This window comes from Filicampus tigris, chromosome 13, assembly GCF_054856515.1.
Source record: "Filicampus tigris isolate MCC_2025a chromosome 13, RoL_Ftig_1.0, whole genome shotgun sequence".
Taxonomy (NCBI): Eukaryota; Metazoa; Chordata; class Actinopteri; order Syngnathiformes; family Syngnathidae; genus Filicampus; species Filicampus tigris.
The window spans coordinates 5157270-5179414 of NC_141229.1; the positions used below are offsets into that span (position 1 = coordinate 5157270).

Sequence of the window (22145 nt, forward strand, 5' to 3'; positions counted from 1 at the left end):
CCCCCGGAGATGGCTAAAAACGAGTGGATTAACACTTATTCCACAAACTAGTGGGCTTGCATAGAACATATTGTTGAAAAAAAAAAATGTTTGCATTGACTTCCCTTTTAAGTAGATGGTCGGGCTATTAGGTTGGTGGCTAGTTAGTTGGTTAGTTTGTTGTTCAGTCATAATTGTCTTCTTTTTAGGTTAGTCAGTTGGTTAGTTTGTTCACTTGTTTGTTGGTTAATTTGGTCATTCATTTGTTATGTAGTTGAATACTTAGTCAGTTCATTTTTGAGCTCATTGGTCAGTTGGTCACAAGGTGATTCTTTTCATCGATTGACTAGATAGTTGTTATTTTTGTTTATTTGGTGGCTATTTTCATTTGTTGCAGTCCACATGCATTTGGGGCCACGCGGGGAAGTGAACTACCAGTCTATTTATTGTATTGTTTGGAAAGTGCTTTGTTACAGCTCTAGCTGTTATGAAATATATAAATAAATAATATTGTATTGTATCCAGTTGAAACTGCGGTGCGGAAAGCAGGAGCGATAGTTGACGTCCGTTTTGTATTTTACATTAGCGCTACCCGCAGGACTAGAAAGGAACAGTATTTCACCTAGCATTATTAATGCAAACAACAGCATAGATAGCACGTTTTCGCCACACGTAGTGGTATGAATGTATGCTAATGCATTCCATTTGTCATTTTAGATTGCCAGTCGCTGTTCCAGCACTACCTGGCTGAGTGCCAACTGTACTTGGAGGCTGTGCCCGCCATGTTCCGTCTGGAGCTGCTGGAGAACATCTTCTCATTGCTCTTCCTCTCCAGCTCCGACTTTGCTCCACAAAGCCCCAAAGACGTGACCAGCACCAACCCGCCGTCGTCGTCGTCATCTTCTTCTTCTTCGTCGGAGGTGATCGAGACTCAGGGCGAGGAGGATCGCGCGAGTGCCCGTCCCTCCGACCCGGATCTGGCTCACCTGGTCCGGGGCTGCGATGGTTTCCTGGCGGATGTGGCGGCCGTTGAGGGTTTCCTGAAGCTGCTCAAAGAGGGCCTGGAGGGCATGTGTGTGGTGGGGCAGCAGGAGGGACAGGAGACGGGGCGAGCTCTCCCCGGGGAGGCGGAGGTGGCGGAGAGCCTGGGCTGCTCCGTGGCGGCCGCGACCTTCGGCGCCCGCCTGCAGAGGTTGTCCAAGCGCACGGCCGAGGCGCAGTGGAGGCTGCAGATCATCACCAGCAATCGCAGCAGCGGAAGCAGTGAGACGCGAGCATTTTTGTAGTCTGCGGCAGTGATTGCCAAGTACATGATTAACCCGTGTCTCCACTTTTTGGGGTGTTTTGCATTCAGTGGTTTTTCTTTTTGATGAATATGTGCCTCGGCTCAAGGTTGGGGTCTAATAGTATTCATGCGTACATTTGTGGTTCGCTATTTGCGTTTTTTTTTTTCCTCCATTTTATTTGTGTCACTTCAATTTTTCACGTTTCATGAAACTATGTAATGGACTGCAGTTCTTAAAGGGGAAATCAACCCAAACAAATTTTTTTCGTCGGCCCACTAGTTGAAACACGGCATTCTGATTAATGTTGCGTTCGTGGAAAATGTGTGAAGCAGCAAAATCCACCCGTCTTTAGCCATCTCGGGGGGCGGCCATTTTGTCATTCCTGTCGACTGAAAATGACATCACAATTGCTCAGGGCTCAGCTTCTGAAAACAGGTCAGCCGTGATTGGTCGTTACCTGAGCCCTGAGGAGTTGTGATGTCATTTTCAGTCGACAGAAGTGACAAAATGGCCGCCTCCAGAGATGACTAAACACGGGTGGATTAACTCTTATTCCACGAACGAAATATTTATCAGAATGCCGTGTTTCAACTAGTGGGCTTGCATAGAACATATTCTTGAAAAAAATATGTTTGGGTTGACTTTCGCTTTAACCATCGATCTTATCTAGTCTTGTCATATGTTGAACTGACACCTTTCTTTGATCTTGTTGTGCATTCTTTTTTTTTTTTTTTTTACCCCCCCAGAGGTGGAAGGAGATTATTCAGACGCAGCGTCCCGTCCCCCCAGCTGGCTGATCCCCGCCATGTTGTCTCCTCCGGAGTCTCTACTTATGTCCTGCATTCGACGCGGTAACTTCATGGAGGCCCATCAGGTTACTATGGCAACAAGCACTGCTAACCGTCGCCTCAACTGTTGCTTTCTTAAACCACTCAATAATTGTTCCACAGGTGTCTCTGGTTTTCGACCTGGAGGCGTCGGCCTCCTGCGGCGAGCTGGCCTTCATGGAGCGCTACAGGGAAGTTCTGGTGGAACTGGGCCGAGTGGAGCAGAAGATGGAGAGCCAGTCCATGTCGTCATCCTCGTCTTCGTCCGAGGGCTTGTGCTCGGGCCCCTCGGCAGTCGGGGCGGCGCGCAGCCGGCTGGGCAGCAGCGGACGCTCCACCCTGCAGGCCATCGGAAGCGCTGCGGCAGCAGGTGAGATGTTTTGGTGTATCCGAGGTGGCCAGTTCGTGGATACTGAGACTCTTGAACCTGGAATTAGAACCTGAACAACACAAGCACATGTTTGGTTTTGGCTTACTTGGCTTTCGATTGTTTTCGGCAATTTTGCTAAGTTTTACTTTTAGTTCGTTTTAGTTTATTCCAGGTTGTAACACGCCTGTCACCAAAAGTCAGCTTAATAAGGATAAGCGATATAGAAAATGGATAGATGCGTACCGTAGTCACTTCTAGTTTAAGTTAGTTTTAGTTATTCCCTTTGTGTTAGTTGGACTTAGTTTACTTAGTTTAGTTTGACTTCATTTAAGTTAATTTCAGTCGTTTGTTTTGGTTGGACTTGGACTAGAGTTTTGAGTTAGTTTTAAGTTTGTTAATTGACCTCTTTCACTTAGTTTTACCTAGAGTTAGTTTTATTTATTTATAGTGTTGGTTTGTGTTAGCTAGACTTAGTTTTAGTTTTGATAAGTTTTAGTCAATGATTTTGTTAGTTTTGTTAGTTTTTGGTAGTGTGAGTTATAACTTGATTGTTTCTTGTTTTGGTTAGCTTTTGTTGGTGTCGGTTTGTTTCATTTACTTAGATTCAATCGTTAAATATAATAAGTAATCAGTTTTGGTTAGTTTTATTTCATTAGATGTAATTGTTGAATATAATAATTTGTTTTAATACTTTTTGGGGGGGTAGTTTTATTAGTTTTAGTGTGTTTTTGTTTTTGGTTGTTAGGTTTGGTCATTTGTTTTCCTTAGATTTCTTTTGAGTTCATTTGAATTTTGGTTTACAGTGTTGACAGGAACCGGGCGCTGCCGCAAATAACGAAAATCCACGAGTAGCTGACACTAAAAATATATAGACATATAGACTCCATAAAATAGCGGCAAAGCGCTACTTTTGAATTGATGCTCTTCACTTCACCATAGTTCCTTAGTGCTGAGCTGTCACAAGATGGCGCCAAAGCAATATGTTTATATGAGAGCTTTGGCTGTTTGGCTGAAGAACTTAACCTCGATGTGTCAGTTTCCCGTTCAGATTGAGCCTCCCTTTTATTTGTATTATTTTACTCAAGTATTGACTTATTCATATTTTGGTATTGGCTTCTGCAGGCGTGGCGTTCTACTCCATCTCCGACATAGCTGATCGCCTCCTCAGCACGCCTTCCCACCCTCTCCCGACCCTGCAGGAAGGCTACTGGATCAGCTGCTGCACGTCGGAGTCGCCCGGGCTGGTGGGCGCGCTGCTGGAGGAGCTCAGCCCGCCTGCCATGGCCGCCTTTGACCTGGCGTGCTGCCACTGCCAGCTTTGGAAGACGTCCCGGCAGCTGCTGGACACGGCTGAGCGTCGCCTTAGCGGCAGTCTGGAGGCTCGTGGTACGTAAGCTATTACAGTTCGATAGAGCCCTATAGAATAAAATAATAATCGTCATAATAAAAAAACTTCAAAGCCATTTATGTTTGAAGCTCCAACATTTCCACCATGACTAGCCTCGCAAACAAGTCTGACAAACCGCGTGCCTGAAAAATACGGAAAGTCGTTCAAGAATCAATTTTGGCTCTGTCGCGCCCTTGTGAATAAAATAAAATAAATAAAATAAATATAAAATTCTGCCCGCAAACGTTTTTGCAACAGAAAATGTAGTAGACTTGTCTATTATGAATAGACCCACAAAAAAGTCTCAAAAAGCCCTTTACAGAAACACATAGAGTATCATTTTGATCATCATATCATTTTGGTAGCACACTTTTTTTAGCTCCCAAAGCCAGTTTCACTTACAAACTTGCGGTTTGGAAGTCATGTTTATCATGAGTGAATAAAAAAAAAAATAAAGTCATAAAAACCCATCTCCCAAAAGACACAGACACCATTTTATTTTGAAGTGTCCATTTTGGCTACAGTATGTAGTGCATTCTAGATTGTCTTTCACTCCCATAAAAGGCACTTTGTTAGCAATATGAAATTCAGCAAGCGTATCTACTGAAGTAGACCAAGAACATTTTCACAAATTCTGCCATTTTTATTTGAAGCAGCCATTTTTATTCGGTAGCAACCACTATATCCGTCCACCCATTATCCAAGCTAAAGAAAACCAAAAGCCTCAACGTACATTAACAATAATACAAACACAACCAACAAACAAAATATGTTTCTCAATTTCTACACACGCTTTGTTGTTTGAAGCGGCTGAAGATGAAAGTCGAGCGAGTGAAAATCTCCCATTTACCGGTTGATCGGAGATCACATGATCCCATGTTCACGCCTCCTCCAAGCCATTTTGACTTGGCGCCATGAAGTTTGGCAAGCTTGACTATCATGCGTAGACCTGCAAGAAAGTCTCAAGAAGCTATGCCCACATTTGCCATTTTGGTTATAAGAGGCTATTTAAGAGCCATTTTGGCCCTTTGAAGGGCTCCTTCAAAAGCTGAATTGTCCGAGAGATTTTCCCAGTTGCTACCAAATTTGAACCATATTTACTAGATGAGTGATGGCAAATGGCCAGACATTTCTCTTTTTCTCATGGTGTGTGCGTGGAGCATGGCGGCCAAGTTAGGTGACACGACATCATCGTGATCAACGTCTGCGTTCCCCAGGCGTGCGACTGGACCATCGAGATCCTCGTCCCGAGAACATCTGTGGATTTCCTCCGGTTTTACAGCAAATCAGCAAGATTCTGAGTCATCCCACGACCAGTAAGAGCTCAGTCAAGATGGCGGGTGAGTTGACAGTGTCGTAAGGCGACTTGCTGCCAAAAATGGCTGCTGATAGTGACCGTAGCTTGTGTTTTTAAGAGGGTGCGGCGGGGGAGGAGCAAGTCTGCGCCGGCCCGTTTGGCTGCTGCATCCAGGAAGTACTGCTGTGTTGCCACCCGGCGCTGAGTGAGGAGTGCATCTCCGCCCGACTTGCTCTGATGCAACGCTTGGAGAGCACCCTGCACGTTCTCAGCTCTGCAACCAATGTAGCGGGTCAGTACGGTAATCACACTCAATATTAATTAATTAAGCTTTGTGCATGAATGAAAATCAGCAAATAATGGAGGACACCCTAAAAAGGTATGTAATTGCCTGTAGATGCCACAAGGTGGCAGCAAACACTTAGATTGATAATCCAGTTGGATTTATTGATTGATTGACTGAACATGGAATAGAAAAACAATTGCTTGTAGTTGCCACAAGATGGCAGCAAAGCACTTAGATTGATAATCCATTCGGATTTATCGGTATTGATTGAGGAACATGGAATAGAAAAACAATTGCCTGTAAATTGCCACAAGATGGCAGCAAAGCACTTAGACTGATAATCCATTTGAAGTTATTGATATTGATTGATGAACACGGAATAGAAAAACAATTGTCTGTCTTTTTTAGAGGGCACCGCGGCGTCATCAAGCTCCCTCATGGCGCTGCTGTCGGAGCAGGCCAGCCTGAAGGCGTCCGAGCTGGATGCTCACCCGGCCCGCCGCGGCATGAAGCAGCTGCTACGCTCCTTAGACCAGTTGTGCCCCTTCGAGCCCAACGGAGACCTGGCCAGGCCCGACTTTGTGCGCACGTTTTTGCACTACGTCGACACGCTGGCGGCCGTGCTGGTGCGCAGCCTCGGATCAGAAGGTTGGCGGCCGATGGAAGGCGATGGAAGGAGAAGCTATCGTTGGTTTCTAAGTCCGTGTTTCCTTCAGATCCGACAAGTGAGGTGAAGCTGGGGAATCCTTTGCTGGTGTTGCTTCAAGCTCCATCGCAGCTTCTCTCCTACCTGCTGTTTGAACGACAGGTGTCTCCTGACAGGTACGCCCGGTTTCAGCAAGCTTGTTGACTGACATATTTATAACTATGAACTTTTTTCAATTTTTGTTTTATTACTGATTTTATATTTGTTTTACAATCTGTAATTTTTTTTATCGTTATTATATTATATTATTTTTTATTATATGTATTATGTATGAAATTTACAAGTCTTGGCATAACCTATATATAAATGTGCAGACAAAAAAAGTACTCATGTACTCAAGTAGTCATTTACAGTTATTCTAAAAAAATATAACATATATGTTTATTTCCTATTATATCTTTTTAATATTTATTTGTTTATTTTTAAAGGTATATTTTATCTATATCTTTTTTAAATTATTTGATTTAGGAATTTAGAAATTTTCCATTTTTTACTCAGAACTGCCAAAATAGCATTTTAAAAGTTATTTTTCCATATTTTCCCCCATATTTTGTTTCAAATTATTCTAAATTATTTATTATTTAAAATGATTTTTTACATAGGTTTTACCTGTCCAAATGACTTGAATTAAACTACCACACGGTACCAGTCAAAAGTTTGGAAACACCCTCTAATTCTGTATTTTTTCATTTTTAATAACATTTCCTGAATTGCAGCTTAATACTGAAGTATTTGACATGTTGAGGAAATATAGATCAAATTATTCGGTAAACAGAAAAATTTTAATCAAAGCACATTGTTCTATACTTTAGATTCTTCAAAGTAGGCACCGTATGCCCACAACACAGCTTTGCACATCTTGGTATTTTCTCAGTCAGCTTTATGACCTGGAATGACTTTCATTTCACAGCTGTGCATTAGCAAGAGTTAATAGCTTGTATTTCTGGACCTCTTAATATATTTGAGACCGTTTGAATTTGAAGGTGTTTCCAAACTTTTGACTGCTACTGCAACGTAATTTATCATCCTAGTAAAATAACACAAAGTTGACGAAATAAGTTTTCAATAAAGTGGTGCTTGTCTAGGCTGCTGTCGCTGCTGCGGGAGGCGGGGCTTGGCCTCAGCATCCAGCAGGTGATCATCCAGCGATGCTGCAAGGTCCTGCATGTGGGGACAACGTTCCCAGATCAGGACCAGGATTCCGTTCAAGCTAGAAAAGATGTTTTCGGTGTGTCCGCTTTGACTTTGTTGCTGCAACGCCACGCCGGGGAGCACGCTTCCACGCTCGCCATGGCCGAGCTTCCGTCCGACGGCAGCTCCGAGTCGATATCTTCGGAGGACGCCTCCACCGCCACCCCCGCCTCCTCCGCCAACCTCACCGCCTCACCAGCCGCCCCCCCTCCGTCCTTCCTTCTCACGCCGTCCGCCCTGGCGTTCCTCAAATCTCGCTCGTCCTTGGTGGCAGCTCTGGTGTGTGTGAGTGCGTCCAAAGGCGAGGGTGCCCGCTCCCAGCCCACCGGATGGTCGGGATATTTCCGCAGCGGCCGCAAGGAGGCACTGCTCGACGGCGAGCAGATTTCTCGTGAGGCCGACGCGCTCCTCCAGGCCTTCCCCGTGCTCCGGGCGTACCTGTGCGCCATGGCTGAACCCGTACTGGGCCCCTCTTTTTCTGAAGACGAGGGGCTTGGCGCGCGGGTGTGCGGAAAGCCGCTGGTTGGGCTCCTGCTGGCCGGGCCTCGAGAGGAAGCCGCCCGGGGGGTCGCTGCTGACGCCTTCCGGCAGGCTCTGGCCTCCAAGGATGTGGACCGAGCTCTACGGCTGCTGGAGCTTTACGGGCCTGAGTGCGGCCAACAGGGGGAGCTGAGGGATCGCCTCCTCGCCTGGGCTGCCTTAGAGGGTGAGGGCACACACACACACACTCACACACCCGCTTTAAGATGAATTATATCATCACAATATTTTTATGACAAGAAGCGTACCAAAAAACACCTGACAGTACATTTGGGTTCAGTTTTGTAAGGTATGGTGTTTTTGAAGGTAAAGTTTAACTTTAGATTTTCAAGAGATGACGAGAGCAAACATTTGAACAATTCTTCAAAGTTAATCAAAGCGCGTCATGCAACGCAGTGGTTCTCAAAACTTTTTACACCAAGTACAATACCACCTAAAAACATACTTATTACCCAAAAGTTAATAAAAAATTGTACCTGCGTGTTTAAAAAAAAAGTGTTGAACACTTTATTTATATTTAAATTTAAAATTAAATTTTAAATGTTATTTTTTCCAGAAAACATATTCTGGAAGCAGCAAAATGCACCCACTTTTCGCCATCTCAGGGGGCGGCCATTTTGTCACTTCTGTCGACTGAAGATGACATTGAAGTTGCTCAGGGAGCAGATAACGACCGATCACGGACCACCTGTTTTCTTAAGATGAGCCGTGATCGGTCGTTATCTGAGCCCTGAGCAACTTCGATGTCATTTTCGGTCAACAGAAGTGAAAAAATAGCCGCCCCCTGAGCTCACTAAAAAAGGGTGGATTTCTCACACCTGAGGATTTAGTAAATAAAAAAATAAATAAATTTAAAAAAAAGATCCAGTTGACCTGCTTTTTTTTTTTTTTTCTTTTCCCCCCCACACACATTTCCCACAATACGTCATTTCACTCACGCTTGATCACTGTTTGCAATGTGTCAATAGGACACAATTTGGAGCAAACAACGCTAAGCTAAATTAAGTCGAGAAGCTTTAATTTGCACTAGACAAGTTCTACCGTGCACGATTTAGTGGACGATGCGTTGCTCCCTGAAAAATTTTTTTTCTTGTTGATTTCTGATGAAAATGCATATTCACGTGTCACGTTTGTCCCTTGAAGGCGACGAGGAAGGCGTGGGCCACCTGTTCCGGGTGCACGACGCCAACCTGCGCGCCCGCGTGGCTCTGCGGGCCATGGAGCGCTGGCCCCTCTCAGCCTGCACGGAGCTTCTCGACTTCTGCCTGGACAGCGACGATGATACGGAGGCCTCGCTCAGAGCCGACCTACTGCGGAAAAAGAAAGAGCTGGATATCTACGCCCGGGTATTGGCCTAGGAAAATGGCCTCGGGGATGAAAATTTGACTCATCAATAACTTCTTTCCCTGGTGACAGATGTTAGCCTTACAGCCGCCGTTGCCGTGGGTTACCTGGCAGGAACTGAGAGCTGAATCCAAGGCGAGCTCTGAGTCGATGCTGGCTCGATTGCTGGAGGCCAAGGTGTGTGCCACTCACTTTTGATGAACCAAAAAATAAAACGTTACAAAAATACACATGATAATGATGTCTTCTGCAGGAGTTTTCACTGTGTGCCCAGTGGGCCGAGCTTTATCCGGCGAGTGAGCAGGCGAGACTGCAGCTTCAGACGGAGCATCTGCTGTATCTGCTGGACAAGGAACAGACAGATGAAGCCTTCCAGGTACTTGCTTTGTGCTTGGAGGGAACGGACAGAGCTGGGAGTTGATTTGAGAGGATACAGACAGAAAAGTGAAAGAACCAACAGCAGTAGCGAAAATGAACAATGTCATACAATACAATACAATTTTATTTAAATAGCGCATTTCACAACAGCTACAGCTGTAACAAAGCACTTTACATACTGTACAACAACAAAATATCGTATTTTCCGGGCTATAAGCCGCACCTTTATATAAGGCGCACCCACTCAATTTTTTTTAAAGAACATTTTGGAAAAAAACGGAAATAAGCCGCACCTTTATATAAGCCGCACCTATCTATGTTGAAAACTTTTGTATTTGATGCATTTACAGAACGATTATGAACTGTAAATGTACATGTACGTACCGGTAGTCATAATGTTATTTGACGGTAAATCCCTCCCGTGATGTCTCATGCTAATTTATGCTAGCCAATCAAAGTTTGCCATTGAGTGCTAGCATGAAGCTTGCGACATACCTAAAACAAACTATTTCACACTTTCAGTAACGCTTACAGAATTAGTTTGCGGGACGGACAGAAAAGACAACAATAACATTAACGACACCTTCAGCTACTTCCAGAACCCTCACATTTGTCCATTTAAAAAAAATAAAAATAAATCAGATAATGTTCTCTTGTATGCTAATTAGCTTCTTGAGGGTCTGGCGTGCGGCCTGGACGTGTGCGAGCGCGCCCTGGACCGCCGCCCCGGCTTGGCCGCCTGCCACTTCTTGGCCGACTACATGACGCTGCACTTCCAGACCCAGGTGTCCCCGGCGCGCCGACGCCACATCCACACCCTCAACTTGGGCTCCAAGGTGTTGTTGGCTCTGCCGCCGCACGCCCGCCCGGACTACTTCCCCCTGCTGTCGGAGCCCCTGCTGATGCTGGAGCAGATGCTCATGAACCTGAAAGTGGACTGGGCCGACGCGACGGTACGCGCCCTGAGGAACCTGCTGGCCGGACAGGAGGCGGGCTTCGGGCCCGACGCGGTCGACAGGCTTCTGGCCGAGTACGCCCGCAAGGCCTTGGACTTCGCATGCGCGCCTCGAGAGAGGTCAAGATCCGGTTAGTGATGGTTCTGTTGAAAGTGGTAGAAATGCCACAATTGCTATTTTGGCTCTGTAGCTCCCTCAAGAGTTGGTTTAAAAAGTCAGTCCGCAAATGCAGTTTCACTTAAAGCGGAAGTCAACCCAAACATTTTTTTTTTTTAAGAATATCTTCTATGGAGGCCCACTGGTTGCTCAAATAACCACAAATGTCAAATGTCGACTGAAAATGACATCACAACTGCTCAGTGCTTAGATAACGACCAATCACGGCTCAGCTTCATAAAGCAGGTGGGCCGCGATTGGTCGTTGAGCCCAAACATGTTTTTTTCAAGAATATGTTCTATGCAGGCTCACTAGTTGAAACACGACATTCTGATTAATATTGCGTTTGTGGAATAAGAGTGAATCCACCCTTTTTTAGCCATCTCAGGGGGCGGCCATTTTGTCACTTCTGTCGACTGAAAATGACATCACAACTGCTCGGGGCTCAGGTAACGACCAATCACGGCTGACCTGCTTTCTGAAGCTGAGCCGTGATTGGTCGTTATCTGAGCCCCGAGCAGTAATGATGTCATTTTCAGTCGACAGAAGTGACAAAATGGCCGCCCCCTGAGATGGCTAAAAAAAGGGTGGATTTTGCTGCTTCACTAATACTTCATATTAATCATATTGCCTTGTTTCAACTCAAGCATTTTCTTGAAAAAAATATGTTTGGGTTTTCTTCCCCTTTAACACCATAAAATTGGGCTGGCACGTCGAACATGAGTTAACCCTTAAAAATGTCTCAAAAAAGCCATGTCCAAATAAAAAAAAAATCATCCCCTAAAGCCAGATCTATGACAATTCCTTGTTGTTTGTCCCGAAGACTCTGTCATCAGCCTGCAGGACGCCCTGATGCAGTGTCCCGCTCAGGAGAGCAGCACCTTATCATCCGGTCGCCTCGACTCTTCGACGCCTTCCTCCGCGAGTACGTCTGCGCTGCCTGTTTGACTTTATGTGACACACACAGTGAGCGGCCTGAAATGAGAAATGACATCCCCCCGCCACAATAGGCAGCACGCCCACGCACACCTCCTCGACTAACAGCGGCGACAGAGAGCGGGACCGAGGTTCGGCAGGGAGGAAGCGGTCCTCGCCCGCCAAATTCCAGCCGCCGGAACGGCCCCCGGACCGGAAGGATTGGGTGCCTGACACCAAGCAGCACGTGTGCATGGTGTGCCGGAGGGAGAGGTTTACCATGGTGAGCGATAGGGCTGAACAATTTTAGAAAGTCATGTAATTGCGATACTTCTTTTTCTCAATATCGCGATTTAATAGGCGATTATTATATGTGTTTTTGGGGTGCGCGCGTGCTCCTGCCGACAACAATAAACGATGAATAATTACGACAATGTTAAAAATTGCGTCTTTGTCCTCAGTTCAATCGGCGACATCACTGTCGCCGTTGCGGCCGACTGGTGTGCCAAGCTTGCTCGGAGCGCAAGATGGCCGTAGAGGGATGTCCCGGCGAGGACGTCAGAGTGTGTGACCAGTGTTACACCTACTTTCACCCAGAGTGAGTATAAGATGATGCTCAGGGCACCTTTTTTTTTTTTTTTTTAAATGTTGTGCAATTATTTAAATACACTTGCAAACATGACTACATTCAAATGCTTAAAATAAAGAAATACAAAATACGTAAAAACATAATTTCATTTTAAATGTTTGCTTGAAATAAAAAAAAAAAAAAAAAAAAAAAGTCAGGAAAAGCCTACGAGAATAGCTAAATGTTATTTGGGGTTAATCAGAGGCACTTTAAGTGGCGATACTTGAGTGCTGACTGCTATTTATAATTTGCTTGAGATTGATCAAATCTGAACATAAATCATACCCAGGTAGAAGAAGGTGTGAACACGTGTGCAAATACATCATGCCAGCTGTTCAATTTTGCTTTCCCTGTCGAAAAGATTAATTTTTTTTTTTTTTAGTTCTACAGATTATAGTCAAATTAAATGATGGCAAAAGTTTTGAAATGACATGTATATATATATATACATATATATGTATATATATATATATATATGTATGTATATATATATATGTATGTATATATATATATGTATGTATATATATATATATATATATATATATGTATATATATATATATATATATATATATATATGTATATATATATATACATACATACATATATATGTATATATATATACACATATATGTATATATATATATATACACACATATATGTATATATATATATATATTAGTATTTTAGTTAGTCAAACTTTATTTCTTTGTTTCTCTGCAGTTCTGATGACGAGCTGGAACCAAGTGAAGGTAAATAAATGCAAATTGCCTCTTCCTGGCTTTCTTTCTTTTACCATTAGAAGCTCATAATTGCACGGAATGTGAAAAATGCCGCTTTCGGCGGTAAGTTTACACTTGAGGTGTGCTCTCCTTTTGTGCAGTGGCGGGGAGCCCCTCCTTGACGGAGGACGCCCTCGACGGCATGTTGCACCTGCCTGAGATTGCCCCCAGGCAGATCAGCCTCTCCACGGATGCCGTGGAAAACCAGCAGTTGCGCGACGAGTTCTACTACGAGCAGGTGTGCGTTGTACAAAGTCTCAGATTGCAAAATAAGTGAACTCATTCTTTTAGCCTATCGTTTGAAAACATTTGGAAAAAAATAGAAATAAGTTCCTGGGGTTGAATGGTTAGACTGTGAAATGACAAATACATTTGTCAATGGCAGTGAATGAGTTAACATTGTTAAAAACAAACATTTATCAGCTGTCGTTAGGGCTGCTTGATTCTGGGAAAAAAAAATATTAATCATGATTATTTTGGTAATAATTGAAATCACAATTATTCAAATGATTTATTTTGGGGTAAAAACAAGAAAATGTTTAAACTTTAATAAAATATATAAAGACAATAAATCTATGTTATTTTTGGACCAAACAAAATTTCTAAAATTAGTTATCAAATTTAAAAAAGGTGTAAATGTATGATTTCCTTGTGTAAACAAACATAGTGCGTTGGATGTAAATGAATCTTAATAATCGTTTTTACGATTGTGCCAATATCATAATCGTGGAGTGTAATAATCGTCGTTGTAATTGAATTCCGATTAATTGGACAGCCCTAGCTGTCGTGGTAATTGTGAAGTTAGTCTTTAACTGCTGTTTAATGTTACATATTAGCACAAAGTTGTTGAGTATTACTTACAAAAAAAAAAAAAAAGTACTTAAACGCTAAGGTAAAGTGTGAAACAATTAACATGCATCAAAATCCGAGATCCCTTACATGGTGAAAAGGTCTGTTCACGTGTGTTCGCTCAACTAACTGTGAGTTTGTTTACCAAGGCACCCAGCGCCCACCTGTGCGTGGCCATCTTGTCCCTGCACGGCGACCAAACGGCGTGCGGCCACCAGCTCATCGACCACTGCCGCTCGCTCTCCCGCAAGCTGACCAACCCGGAGGTGGACGCCTGCCTGCTGACCGACATCATGCGCCAGCTGCTCTTTAGCGCCAAGCTCATGTTCGTCAAAGTGGGACGCAACCAGGATCTCGCCTTGTGCGACAGGTGAGGCCTTCAAACGCGATCGGTTCCTGTCAGGATGTCGAACTCGGGCTGAAAAAGGAATCCCCCGAAAAACTGCAACTGTGTTGTAGGATAAACCGTCTTTTATATAAATTTGTGATTCATTTGTCTTTATTTTAGCATAAACCAAACCTATAACACCACAACTTTTTATGTAAATCTGATATTGTTTTGTAATGCAGATGAATTTATTGCTTTTGTTTGTTAAAAAAAAAAGATACATGGGAAGAGAACCTTGAAAAAATAATGGCGTATTCAATCGCAATTGTTATATTATCAAAAAATTTTTTTTTCAAAATCTTTCAGCCCTAGTTTCAACCAGACATCACATGAGTGAATGTCAGAACTGGCAAAAGTACTCACGAGACGCAGTATTCAGTGGAGCCATAGATACTTGTGTAGAAAATAGTCTGGTGAAAGTAAAAGTACTGATCCAATTTATTTGCTTAATTCAAAGAAAAAAAACATACAAACTCTGAAATCCCAAGCGAAAAAGTCTTTTTTTTTTTTTTTTTTTTGTCGGAGGAAAGCTGAATAGCGTCCAAATATGGTCATTTCCTTTTTTTTAGATTTATTTTTTTTATTTTTACAATTCAGTACGACTGGTCTTTGAATACATTGTCAAAATTTGGCAACAACACGGTTGCCGTCGTTTGATTTAACGGGTGACAAAACATTCAAGCGATGTTCTCAGTCTGTTGGTCGTTCCGCAGCTACATCAGCAAAGTGGACGTGCTTAAGATCCTGGTGGCGGCCAATTACAAACACATTCCCTCCCTGGACGACATCTTAGAGACCATCGCCGTCACCCGACTCCGAAACCAGCTCTTGGAAGCCGAGTATTACCAGATGGCGGTGGAGGTGAGGGACGCTGCACCGTACAGTACTCTTATTTTATTCTATAAAAATAACAACATAACACGATAGAATATAAAGAAATAAATCGCTTTAACGCCATCTCCACAATTCAGTACGACAAGAGTTCTCAGTCTTTTTATCTTCAAACTTGTATGTCGAAACACATTTTTAGCTCTCAAACCCCCACCCCCGAAATAATGTCAATGTGCGGTGGTGTTGTGGGATGTTGTGTAAGGTGTCCACCAAAAGCGGTCTGGACCCCGGCGCCGTGTGGCAAGCGTGGGCCATGGCCTCGTTGAAGGCCGGCAGCCTGACGGCGGCCCGGGAGAAGTTTGCGCGGTGCCTGAAAGCCCCCGTGGACCGCAACCAGATGAACATGGGCCCCACGCTGCTGCAGGAGATTGTCAAGCACCTGGAGACCACCGTCAGACCCGTCACGGCCACGGTACATGCCTCGCCCCCCCCCCCAACCGAATCTAGAGCTGCCACATGCCCTGTGAAGTCTGCCTAGCAACAAGCAGCCGTTGCCTTCATGCGTCTTCTCTAAACTGTCTGTTTGGCAAGTTTGAATTGTGAATGAACGTCCATTGCGTCTCTGTCTTCCCCTGAAGTCTTTGAGCGAGGACATCTTGGCGTCCCTGCAGGAGCTGGAGGAGGCCCTCAGCGAGAGGTCGGACTGCCCGAGGCGCATCCTCCACCAGGAGTGCCTCTACTACCTGAACGCGTACGCCACTCACCTGGCATTGGTCAGCTTCCACATGCGCCACGACGACATGGCGGAGGCCATCTCGTACCTCCTCAGCAAGGTCAGCTTCCGTTTTGTTTGAAACCTTATCTTCAAATCCTAACTTTGGTTCGAAAGCCGGGCCTCAGCATGCAGGCGAGCTAAGTTGAAACCCTCAAGAGTGACCCGAATCCCTGATTTCAAACCCCAGGTTTTTCTCGAAACCTTAATTCGAAACCTTAACCCGGGCTTGAAACCCTAAGCTTGTCTTGAAACCATACTTAGCAACCCTAAGCTTAACTTGAAACCCTAACCTGAGAGCCTATTTTTTTTTTCATCCCTAACCCGGGTTTCAGGTCCTCATTTGAAACGACAACCTTTGTTTGAAACTTAAAACCATAACCAAAGTTTGAAACCCTAGCCAAAGCATGACACCCTAATTTGAAATCCTAACCCAGACTAGAAACCCTAACTCAGGCTTCAACACTTAATTCGAAACTACAACCTTTGTTTGAAACTAAAAACCCTAAGCTTGGCCTGAAAGCCCAATTTGAAGCCTTAACCTTGACTTGAAACCCTAATTTGTCACCCTAGCTTTTGTTTGAAACCCTAACCCGGTCTTGACATATTAACCCTAATTTGAAACCCCAACTTGAAACCATAACCTTTGTTTGAAATCCTCACTTGAAACCCCAGCCTTGATTCGATTTGCAGCCCTAACCCAAGCATTAACTTTTAATTTGACGCCATGAACTCAGCTTTAAATTGAAACCCCAACCTTGGCTTCAACCCCTAATTTGAAATCCTCCCCTTGACTTTTAACCCTAACCCTAGTCTAAAACCGTAACCTTCCTTGAAACCCTAATTCAAAGCCCCAACCTTTGCTTGAAACCATAATCGAATGCCCCATCTCCTATTGACTGCTTTCCTCGCCCCTCCCCCCTCAGGATGCCCCGGACGAGGTGTTCCTGGAGGGCGTTCTGCAGCCGGCCCTGGAGCGAGGGCGTCTGGGGATGCTGCAGGACGTCCTGGAGAAGTTGGACCCGGGCCTGGAGGCATGCAGCCGCTACCTGATCGCCTCCTGCCAGTGGCTGCAGCGCCGCGGCTACTTCCACACGCTCTACCAGATCCAGCAGTTCATGATGGTGCGCACTTTGTTGTTTGTGGGTTTTGTTGCGCAAAGCAGCACAAGCGCAAAATGAAGTGATGCAATTGGGAAGGGGAAGCCAACAACTGCGTAAAAGCCACGTTCTTGTTTTATATTGCTCCAGAATTTCTTTTTTCTGGCATTTCAAAAATGTGTGCACATCTGTTGTCCCCATCGACTCTTAATTATTTACTGCAAATCTGTCCCATAGAGGCTTGCTTGTTCCAAAATGACTAGATCATTGAGACTCGTTGAACTGCTTTCTATAATATGTAATAATTGTATTCATTTCAGTCTTGAAACCGTAACTTTGACTGAAATCCTTTTTGACATCCTATATCTGCCTTGAAAACCTAATTCGATGCCCTAAAATTTAAAAACCTTAAATCCTAAACTTTGCTTGAAGCCATAATTTTTTAAAACCCTAAACTGAGCTAATTTGAAACGCTAAACCCCAATTAATAGACCTATCCCGGGTTTTAAGCACTCATCTGAAAGCCTTATCCCAGTTTGAAACCTTAATTTGAAATTCTACACTTAGCTCGAAACCTTCATTTGAGAAATTCTACATTTAACTTGAAACCTAAATTTGAAACCCTATTCCATTTTTGAACCCCTACTTTGTAACCCTGAACTTGGCTTCAGACCGCAATTTGAAACCCTAACCTTTGTTTAAATTTCAAAAATCTTCTTGAACTGCTAACTGGGTAACTTGACAACCTAATTTAAAACCTTATCTTTATTTAAAACCCCACCTCAGGGTGATTCTCCTAATTTGAAATCCCAACCTTGGCTTGACACCCTAATATGAAACAGCCATTTGGAACCATAACACTATCTTTAAATCCGGACCTTGTCATAAAACCCTAATTTTAAACCCTAACCCTGAATCCAAAACCCTAACCTTTGCTTCAAGCCCTAACCTGGTCTTCAAAACATAACACTAGGTTAAAATCCTAAATTCATCTTCCACCTTTAATTTCAAACCCTATCCCAGTTTAAAGCCTAATTAAAAACCCCAACTTGAAACCGTATCCTTCATTTGAAAGCCTCATTTAAAACCCCCGACCTTGCACACTTGAAACACAAACCTCGGCTTGAAATCCTAACCCAGTCTTGAAAACATCATTTGAAAACCTAGTTTTGAAACCTGAACCTTATCTTAAAAGCTTACACCTTAACCTTGGTTTCTACCCCGAATTAAAACCCTAACCTTTGTTTGAAAGAGGTCTCTTGAGCTAACGTAATGTCGCGTTTCCACGCTCAGGATCACGTGCGCGCGGCCATGACCTGCATCCGCTTCTTCACTCACGGAGCCACTTCGTACCAGCAGCTGGGTGACCAACAGGTACGCGCGCGCACACCCGAAGAAAAAACATTCATCAAGTTTCGATAAATTGTGTGTGTGTGTGTGTGTGTGCGTCAGCGCTGGTTGGTGCGAGCCAAAGAGCACCTGAGGACGTACCTGCAGGAGCAGCAGTGTCGCGGGGGTGTCAGGAGGAAGTCGGCCCAAGGGGGCTCCTTCAGGAAGATGATGTCATCAAGCGACGTCTCCAGGTCCCCGCGAGTGCAGTAATCCGCCAACTCAACTCACTTGGCGACAAGCGGCGGTTTTTGCAGATAGTGAACAGTTCTTCCGAAAATGAGGCTTTAAGCCGTTTAGTGACACTCACAGTCCAGGTTTTGCTGTCAAAATAAACGTCAAGTGAAGAGAATGACATTTTGTTGATTTTTAAACGGCCACTTAATCTGACTTAGCCTTTTTGTCTGCTAGCTTAATGCTTTCGCTAACACATGACGGGAAACATTGGAGACAAGCGAACTACTGGCATCTATGTGGCAGTCATTTCCTACCCGATTGTCAAACGAATCTTGTTCACGTGCATTCTAGTACTATTGTTAGTAACTTTTAACTTATTTTATGCTCTTGTGGCTTTTTCTTGTTGACTTTGTGCATCGTGTATGGATGTACTTTTTGAGACTGGACACTTTGAATTTGCCCGTTGTGGGATGAATAAAGTATCTATCTATAATCTATAATGACATTATTCAATCCAACCTGGCAAAAAAGCAACAACAAATAATAATAATAATACTTTTGCAAGGCACTGTAGATGGTATTTGTTAGCCTGTATGGCTATGTTTTTTTTCCCGTTGTTTGTTAGCATTAAATTAGCGCAGGCCGTGTAGTTGTTTTAAATACCGGTTCACAATGTAGGCTGTCAGAAGAAACATAAAACGGTGAATTTATGTTTATTTTGAGTGGCAAAAAACGCCAGCTTGAAGCCTCTTTTTAAAGAATATTTTTATCTGCCAAACTTGTTCGGAAGTGAGATGAGTGCAAAGCCACTATACAGCACTAATAGCTCAAATTTGCGCTCTCAAGTCAAAGCTAAAAAAAAAAATCTGCCATTTGATAGCTCGTTACTTTAAAAAGTTTGGTGGCAATTATCCCAAGTGACCACTGTACTTGCATGCATGTATTCTTTATCCTCTGCGAAAAACTACGGATATAAGTCGGGCACCATTTGCGACGTCTTTGCTTTTGTCTTCAGGCACATGCACACCATCGAGCTGCAGCTGGAGGTGACCCGCTTCCTGCACCGTCGCGAGACGCCGCCCGCTGCACCCCCGCCCACCTTATTCGGAGGGAGCCCCATGAAGGTGGAGGTGGCCTGCAAGGTGATACAACCCTTGTGATTTTTTCTCAATGTACAGCACTTTCTATGCTGCTGTGGTTGCTTTTAAATTGCTCTATAAATGAAGTTGAGTTGAGTAAAATAAAATCTCTCAATTCTTTTGGACAAAAAGCCATTTTCTGATGTCGTCTAATTTTTTTTTTTTTTGATTTTTTTTTTTTTAAACCAATGTTTACGCCTTGGCGGACGTCTCTGCTCTTTGTGAGTGTTTTCGTTTGCGTGTTTGCAGGTGATGCTTGGGGGTAAAAATATAGAGGAAGGTTTTGGCATCGCGTACCGAGTCATACAGGTGAGTTCCAGATGTTTTTTTTTTTGTTTTTTTTAACTCATAATGTATATCCAGACCTGATTCATATGCGAGTACCTTATTATTGTCTGTCTTTCATTATAGTTGTTTTTATTCTGTCTTGACTTTTGTTTATTTAAGTTCAGTTTGAATTCATTTTTTAAGTTGTGTCACTCGCATCTCAAGGCACCGCTGTCGCATGTTGTTTTTTTTTTTTTGTGCAGGACTTCCAGCTGGAGGCGCAGGCGGTGTACGTGCGCGCCGGACAGCGTCTGGTCCGCCACAGGAAGTTCGGAGCGGTACGCCAGCTGCTCAAGTGCGTCAGCGAGTCGGGCACGGCCACCAAGAGCGACGGCGACGCGCTTATCCTCAGCTGCGTGGAGGCGGCGGATAAAGGGGTGGCCGACGTAAGATGCAAGTCGGGATGAGGCTGGAAAAAGATGGCATGTTGATATTTGTCTTTTGGTTGTCTTTGTGTCAGGCCAAAGAGGTGGAAAGTCTCATTCTGGAGACCAAGAGCACGGAAATGAAGGTAAGGCACTTTAGATGTATACAAATATGTCTTTTTTTTTTTTTAATCAAATATTTATTTAAAACTTTGATTTTAAAATCAAATAAAAATGACCTCATATTTTATCCCAAATATGAATGAATATTAACCCAGTAGCATAACATATTATTTTTCCTTTTCCTTAATTTTCTTTTTCCACCATTCTTAATTCTTTTCTTCTGGGCTGACTGGCTCAAACATTTTTAGGGGTTTTCATACAGTATTGCCGTCCTATGTTTTTTAATTTTTATCGTCAATTGTCCGTCTGTTACTTTCTTCTGGCTTCTGATTTTCTCACATATTTTCTTCTCACATATATTCTAGGAATTTAGCCTCACCTAGCATGTGCTCGACAGGTTGCCAAAGCATTTTAATGTGCTCAGACTTTTTAAAAAAAAGAAAAAGTGAAGTAGTAAAAGTAGCTGTTATCCTCCTCAGATCAAAGCCTACCTGCTGTGCAACAAGCTGCGTCCGGCCTACCTGCTGGCCGTCAAAATGGAGGCGAGCAGGGCCGGCCCGCTGGTGCAGAACGTCCTGCGGGCGGCGGAGGCGGCTCAGGACTCGGTGATGCAGAACATCTGCCGCCAGTGGCTGCAGGAGCACCACCACCACCACCAAGGCAACGGCAAGCAGCGAGCGGGACCGGGACGACCCAACAACCAGGCCAGGTAACGGAAAACGTTCCGCACGGACTCCCGATTGAAGAGTACCGACTGTATTAACGCTAAAAAAAAAAAAAAAAAAAAAAAAGAATAGTTTTATACCCGACTATTTGACCACTGTTACGTAACAACACCGCCTTGCGCAGTGCACTTGAGTCACTCCTGTGACACAGAATCGATTTCTACCTCAACTAAAAAGGGGGGGAAAAAAAATACATCTCAACTTGCCTTAAAGAACTTTTGACAAATGTCGTGTGTGGACACAAGTATTGGGACACCTACAGGAAGTGCAATGTGAAGACTTCCTACAAGAAGTCCAGAAGTCAATGGGTAGCACTCCCAGGAAGTTGGAAAAAAAAAAAAAAAAGTTAGCCGCTGACACCAGTTTCACATATCAATATGAAATTTGGTGTACATGTTTCTTACAAAAGTCTGATAGATCCTTGCTTGAAATGAAATGGTTTAAAGCAGACATTTTGGGGCTAATTCAAAGGCTCAAAAGATCAAGAAAAAAAAATTTGCGCCTGAAACAATTTTACCGATCAGAGCAGATTTTCGCGGTCATGTTTATCATAACAGGACGCGGAAAAGTCCCAATATCTGGAATTGAACATGAAGTGGGCCATTTTGGTTTGGTTTGCACGCATTTCAGGGCAAATTAGAGCTGGAAAATTAGGGGGGAAAAAATGAAGACACCAGTTTTACAGATTAACACAAATCATAAAATGTACAAAAAAAAAAAATTCCAAGGCTTTCTTGTACTTGTAATGTGGGCGGAGCCTGGCATCAAAGTTTGCTCCTCATTTGGAGGGCTCGCTGTGAAAAAGGGGTTCTTACAGATTAACCCCTAATTCAGGGGTCACCAACCGTTTTGAAACCGAGATCGACTTCTTTTGTACCGATCAATAAGAGGGGCTACCAGTTTGACACACACTTCTGAAATAACAAATTAGCTT

At 43.7% G+C, this 22145-nt stretch overlaps 1 protein-coding gene across 2 annotated transcripts in view; it reads left to right on the forward strand.

Moving 5' to 3' along the window:
* zfyve26 (zinc finger, FYVE domain containing 26) overlaps positions 1 to 21661 on the forward strand; it is a 28169-nt gene extending 6508 nt beyond the window's left edge. The window contains exons 12-41 of one of the 2 annotated variants that reach the window (XM_086049892.1): positions 697 to 1242; positions 2012 to 2139; positions 2216 to 2462; positions 3585 to 3848; positions 5067 to 5189; positions 5265 to 5447; positions 5841 to 6080; positions 6149 to 6254; positions 7224 to 8035; positions 9013 to 9215; positions 9286 to 9390; positions 9467 to 9589; positions 10260 to 10677; positions 11527 to 11628; positions 11714 to 11901; positions 12080 to 12216; positions 12968 to 12996; positions 13128 to 13264; positions 14025 to 14245; positions 14977 to 15124; positions 15357 to 15566; positions 15733 to 15927; positions 16793 to 16990; positions 18260 to 18340; positions 18419 to 18549; positions 19548 to 19674; positions 19921 to 19980; positions 20202 to 20384; positions 20459 to 20509; positions 20966 to 21661. In XM_086049892.1, coding sequence (XP_085906018.1) covers positions 697 to 1242; positions 2012 to 2139; positions 2216 to 2462; positions 3585 to 3848; positions 5067 to 5189; positions 5265 to 5447; positions 5841 to 6080; positions 6149 to 6254; positions 7224 to 8035; positions 9013 to 9215; positions 9286 to 9390; positions 9467 to 9589; positions 10260 to 10677; positions 11527 to 11628; positions 11714 to 11901; positions 12080 to 12216; positions 12968 to 12996; positions 13128 to 13264; positions 14025 to 14245; positions 14977 to 15124; positions 15357 to 15566; positions 15733 to 15927; positions 16793 to 16990; positions 18260 to 18340; positions 18419 to 18549; positions 19548 to 19674; positions 19921 to 19980; positions 20202 to 20384; positions 20459 to 20509; positions 20966 to 21199 — 5930 coding nt within the window. In that variant the 3' untranslated portion in view covers positions 21200 to 21661. The remainder of the gene's footprint in view (positions 1 to 696; positions 1243 to 2011; positions 2140 to 2215; positions 2463 to 3584; positions 3849 to 5066; positions 5190 to 5264; positions 5448 to 5840; positions 6081 to 6148; positions 6255 to 7223; positions 8036 to 9012; positions 9216 to 9285; positions 9391 to 9466; positions 9590 to 10259; positions 10678 to 11526; positions 11629 to 11713; positions 11902 to 12079; positions 12217 to 12967; positions 12997 to 13127; positions 13265 to 14024; positions 14246 to 14976; positions 15125 to 15356; positions 15567 to 15732; positions 15928 to 16792; positions 16991 to 18259; positions 18341 to 18418; positions 18550 to 19547; positions 19675 to 19920; positions 19981 to 20201; positions 20385 to 20458; positions 20510 to 20965) is intronic. The other variant, XM_086049894.1, reaches the window with a different exon arrangement.
* The last annotated feature ends 484 nt before the right edge of the window (positions 21662 to 22145 follow it).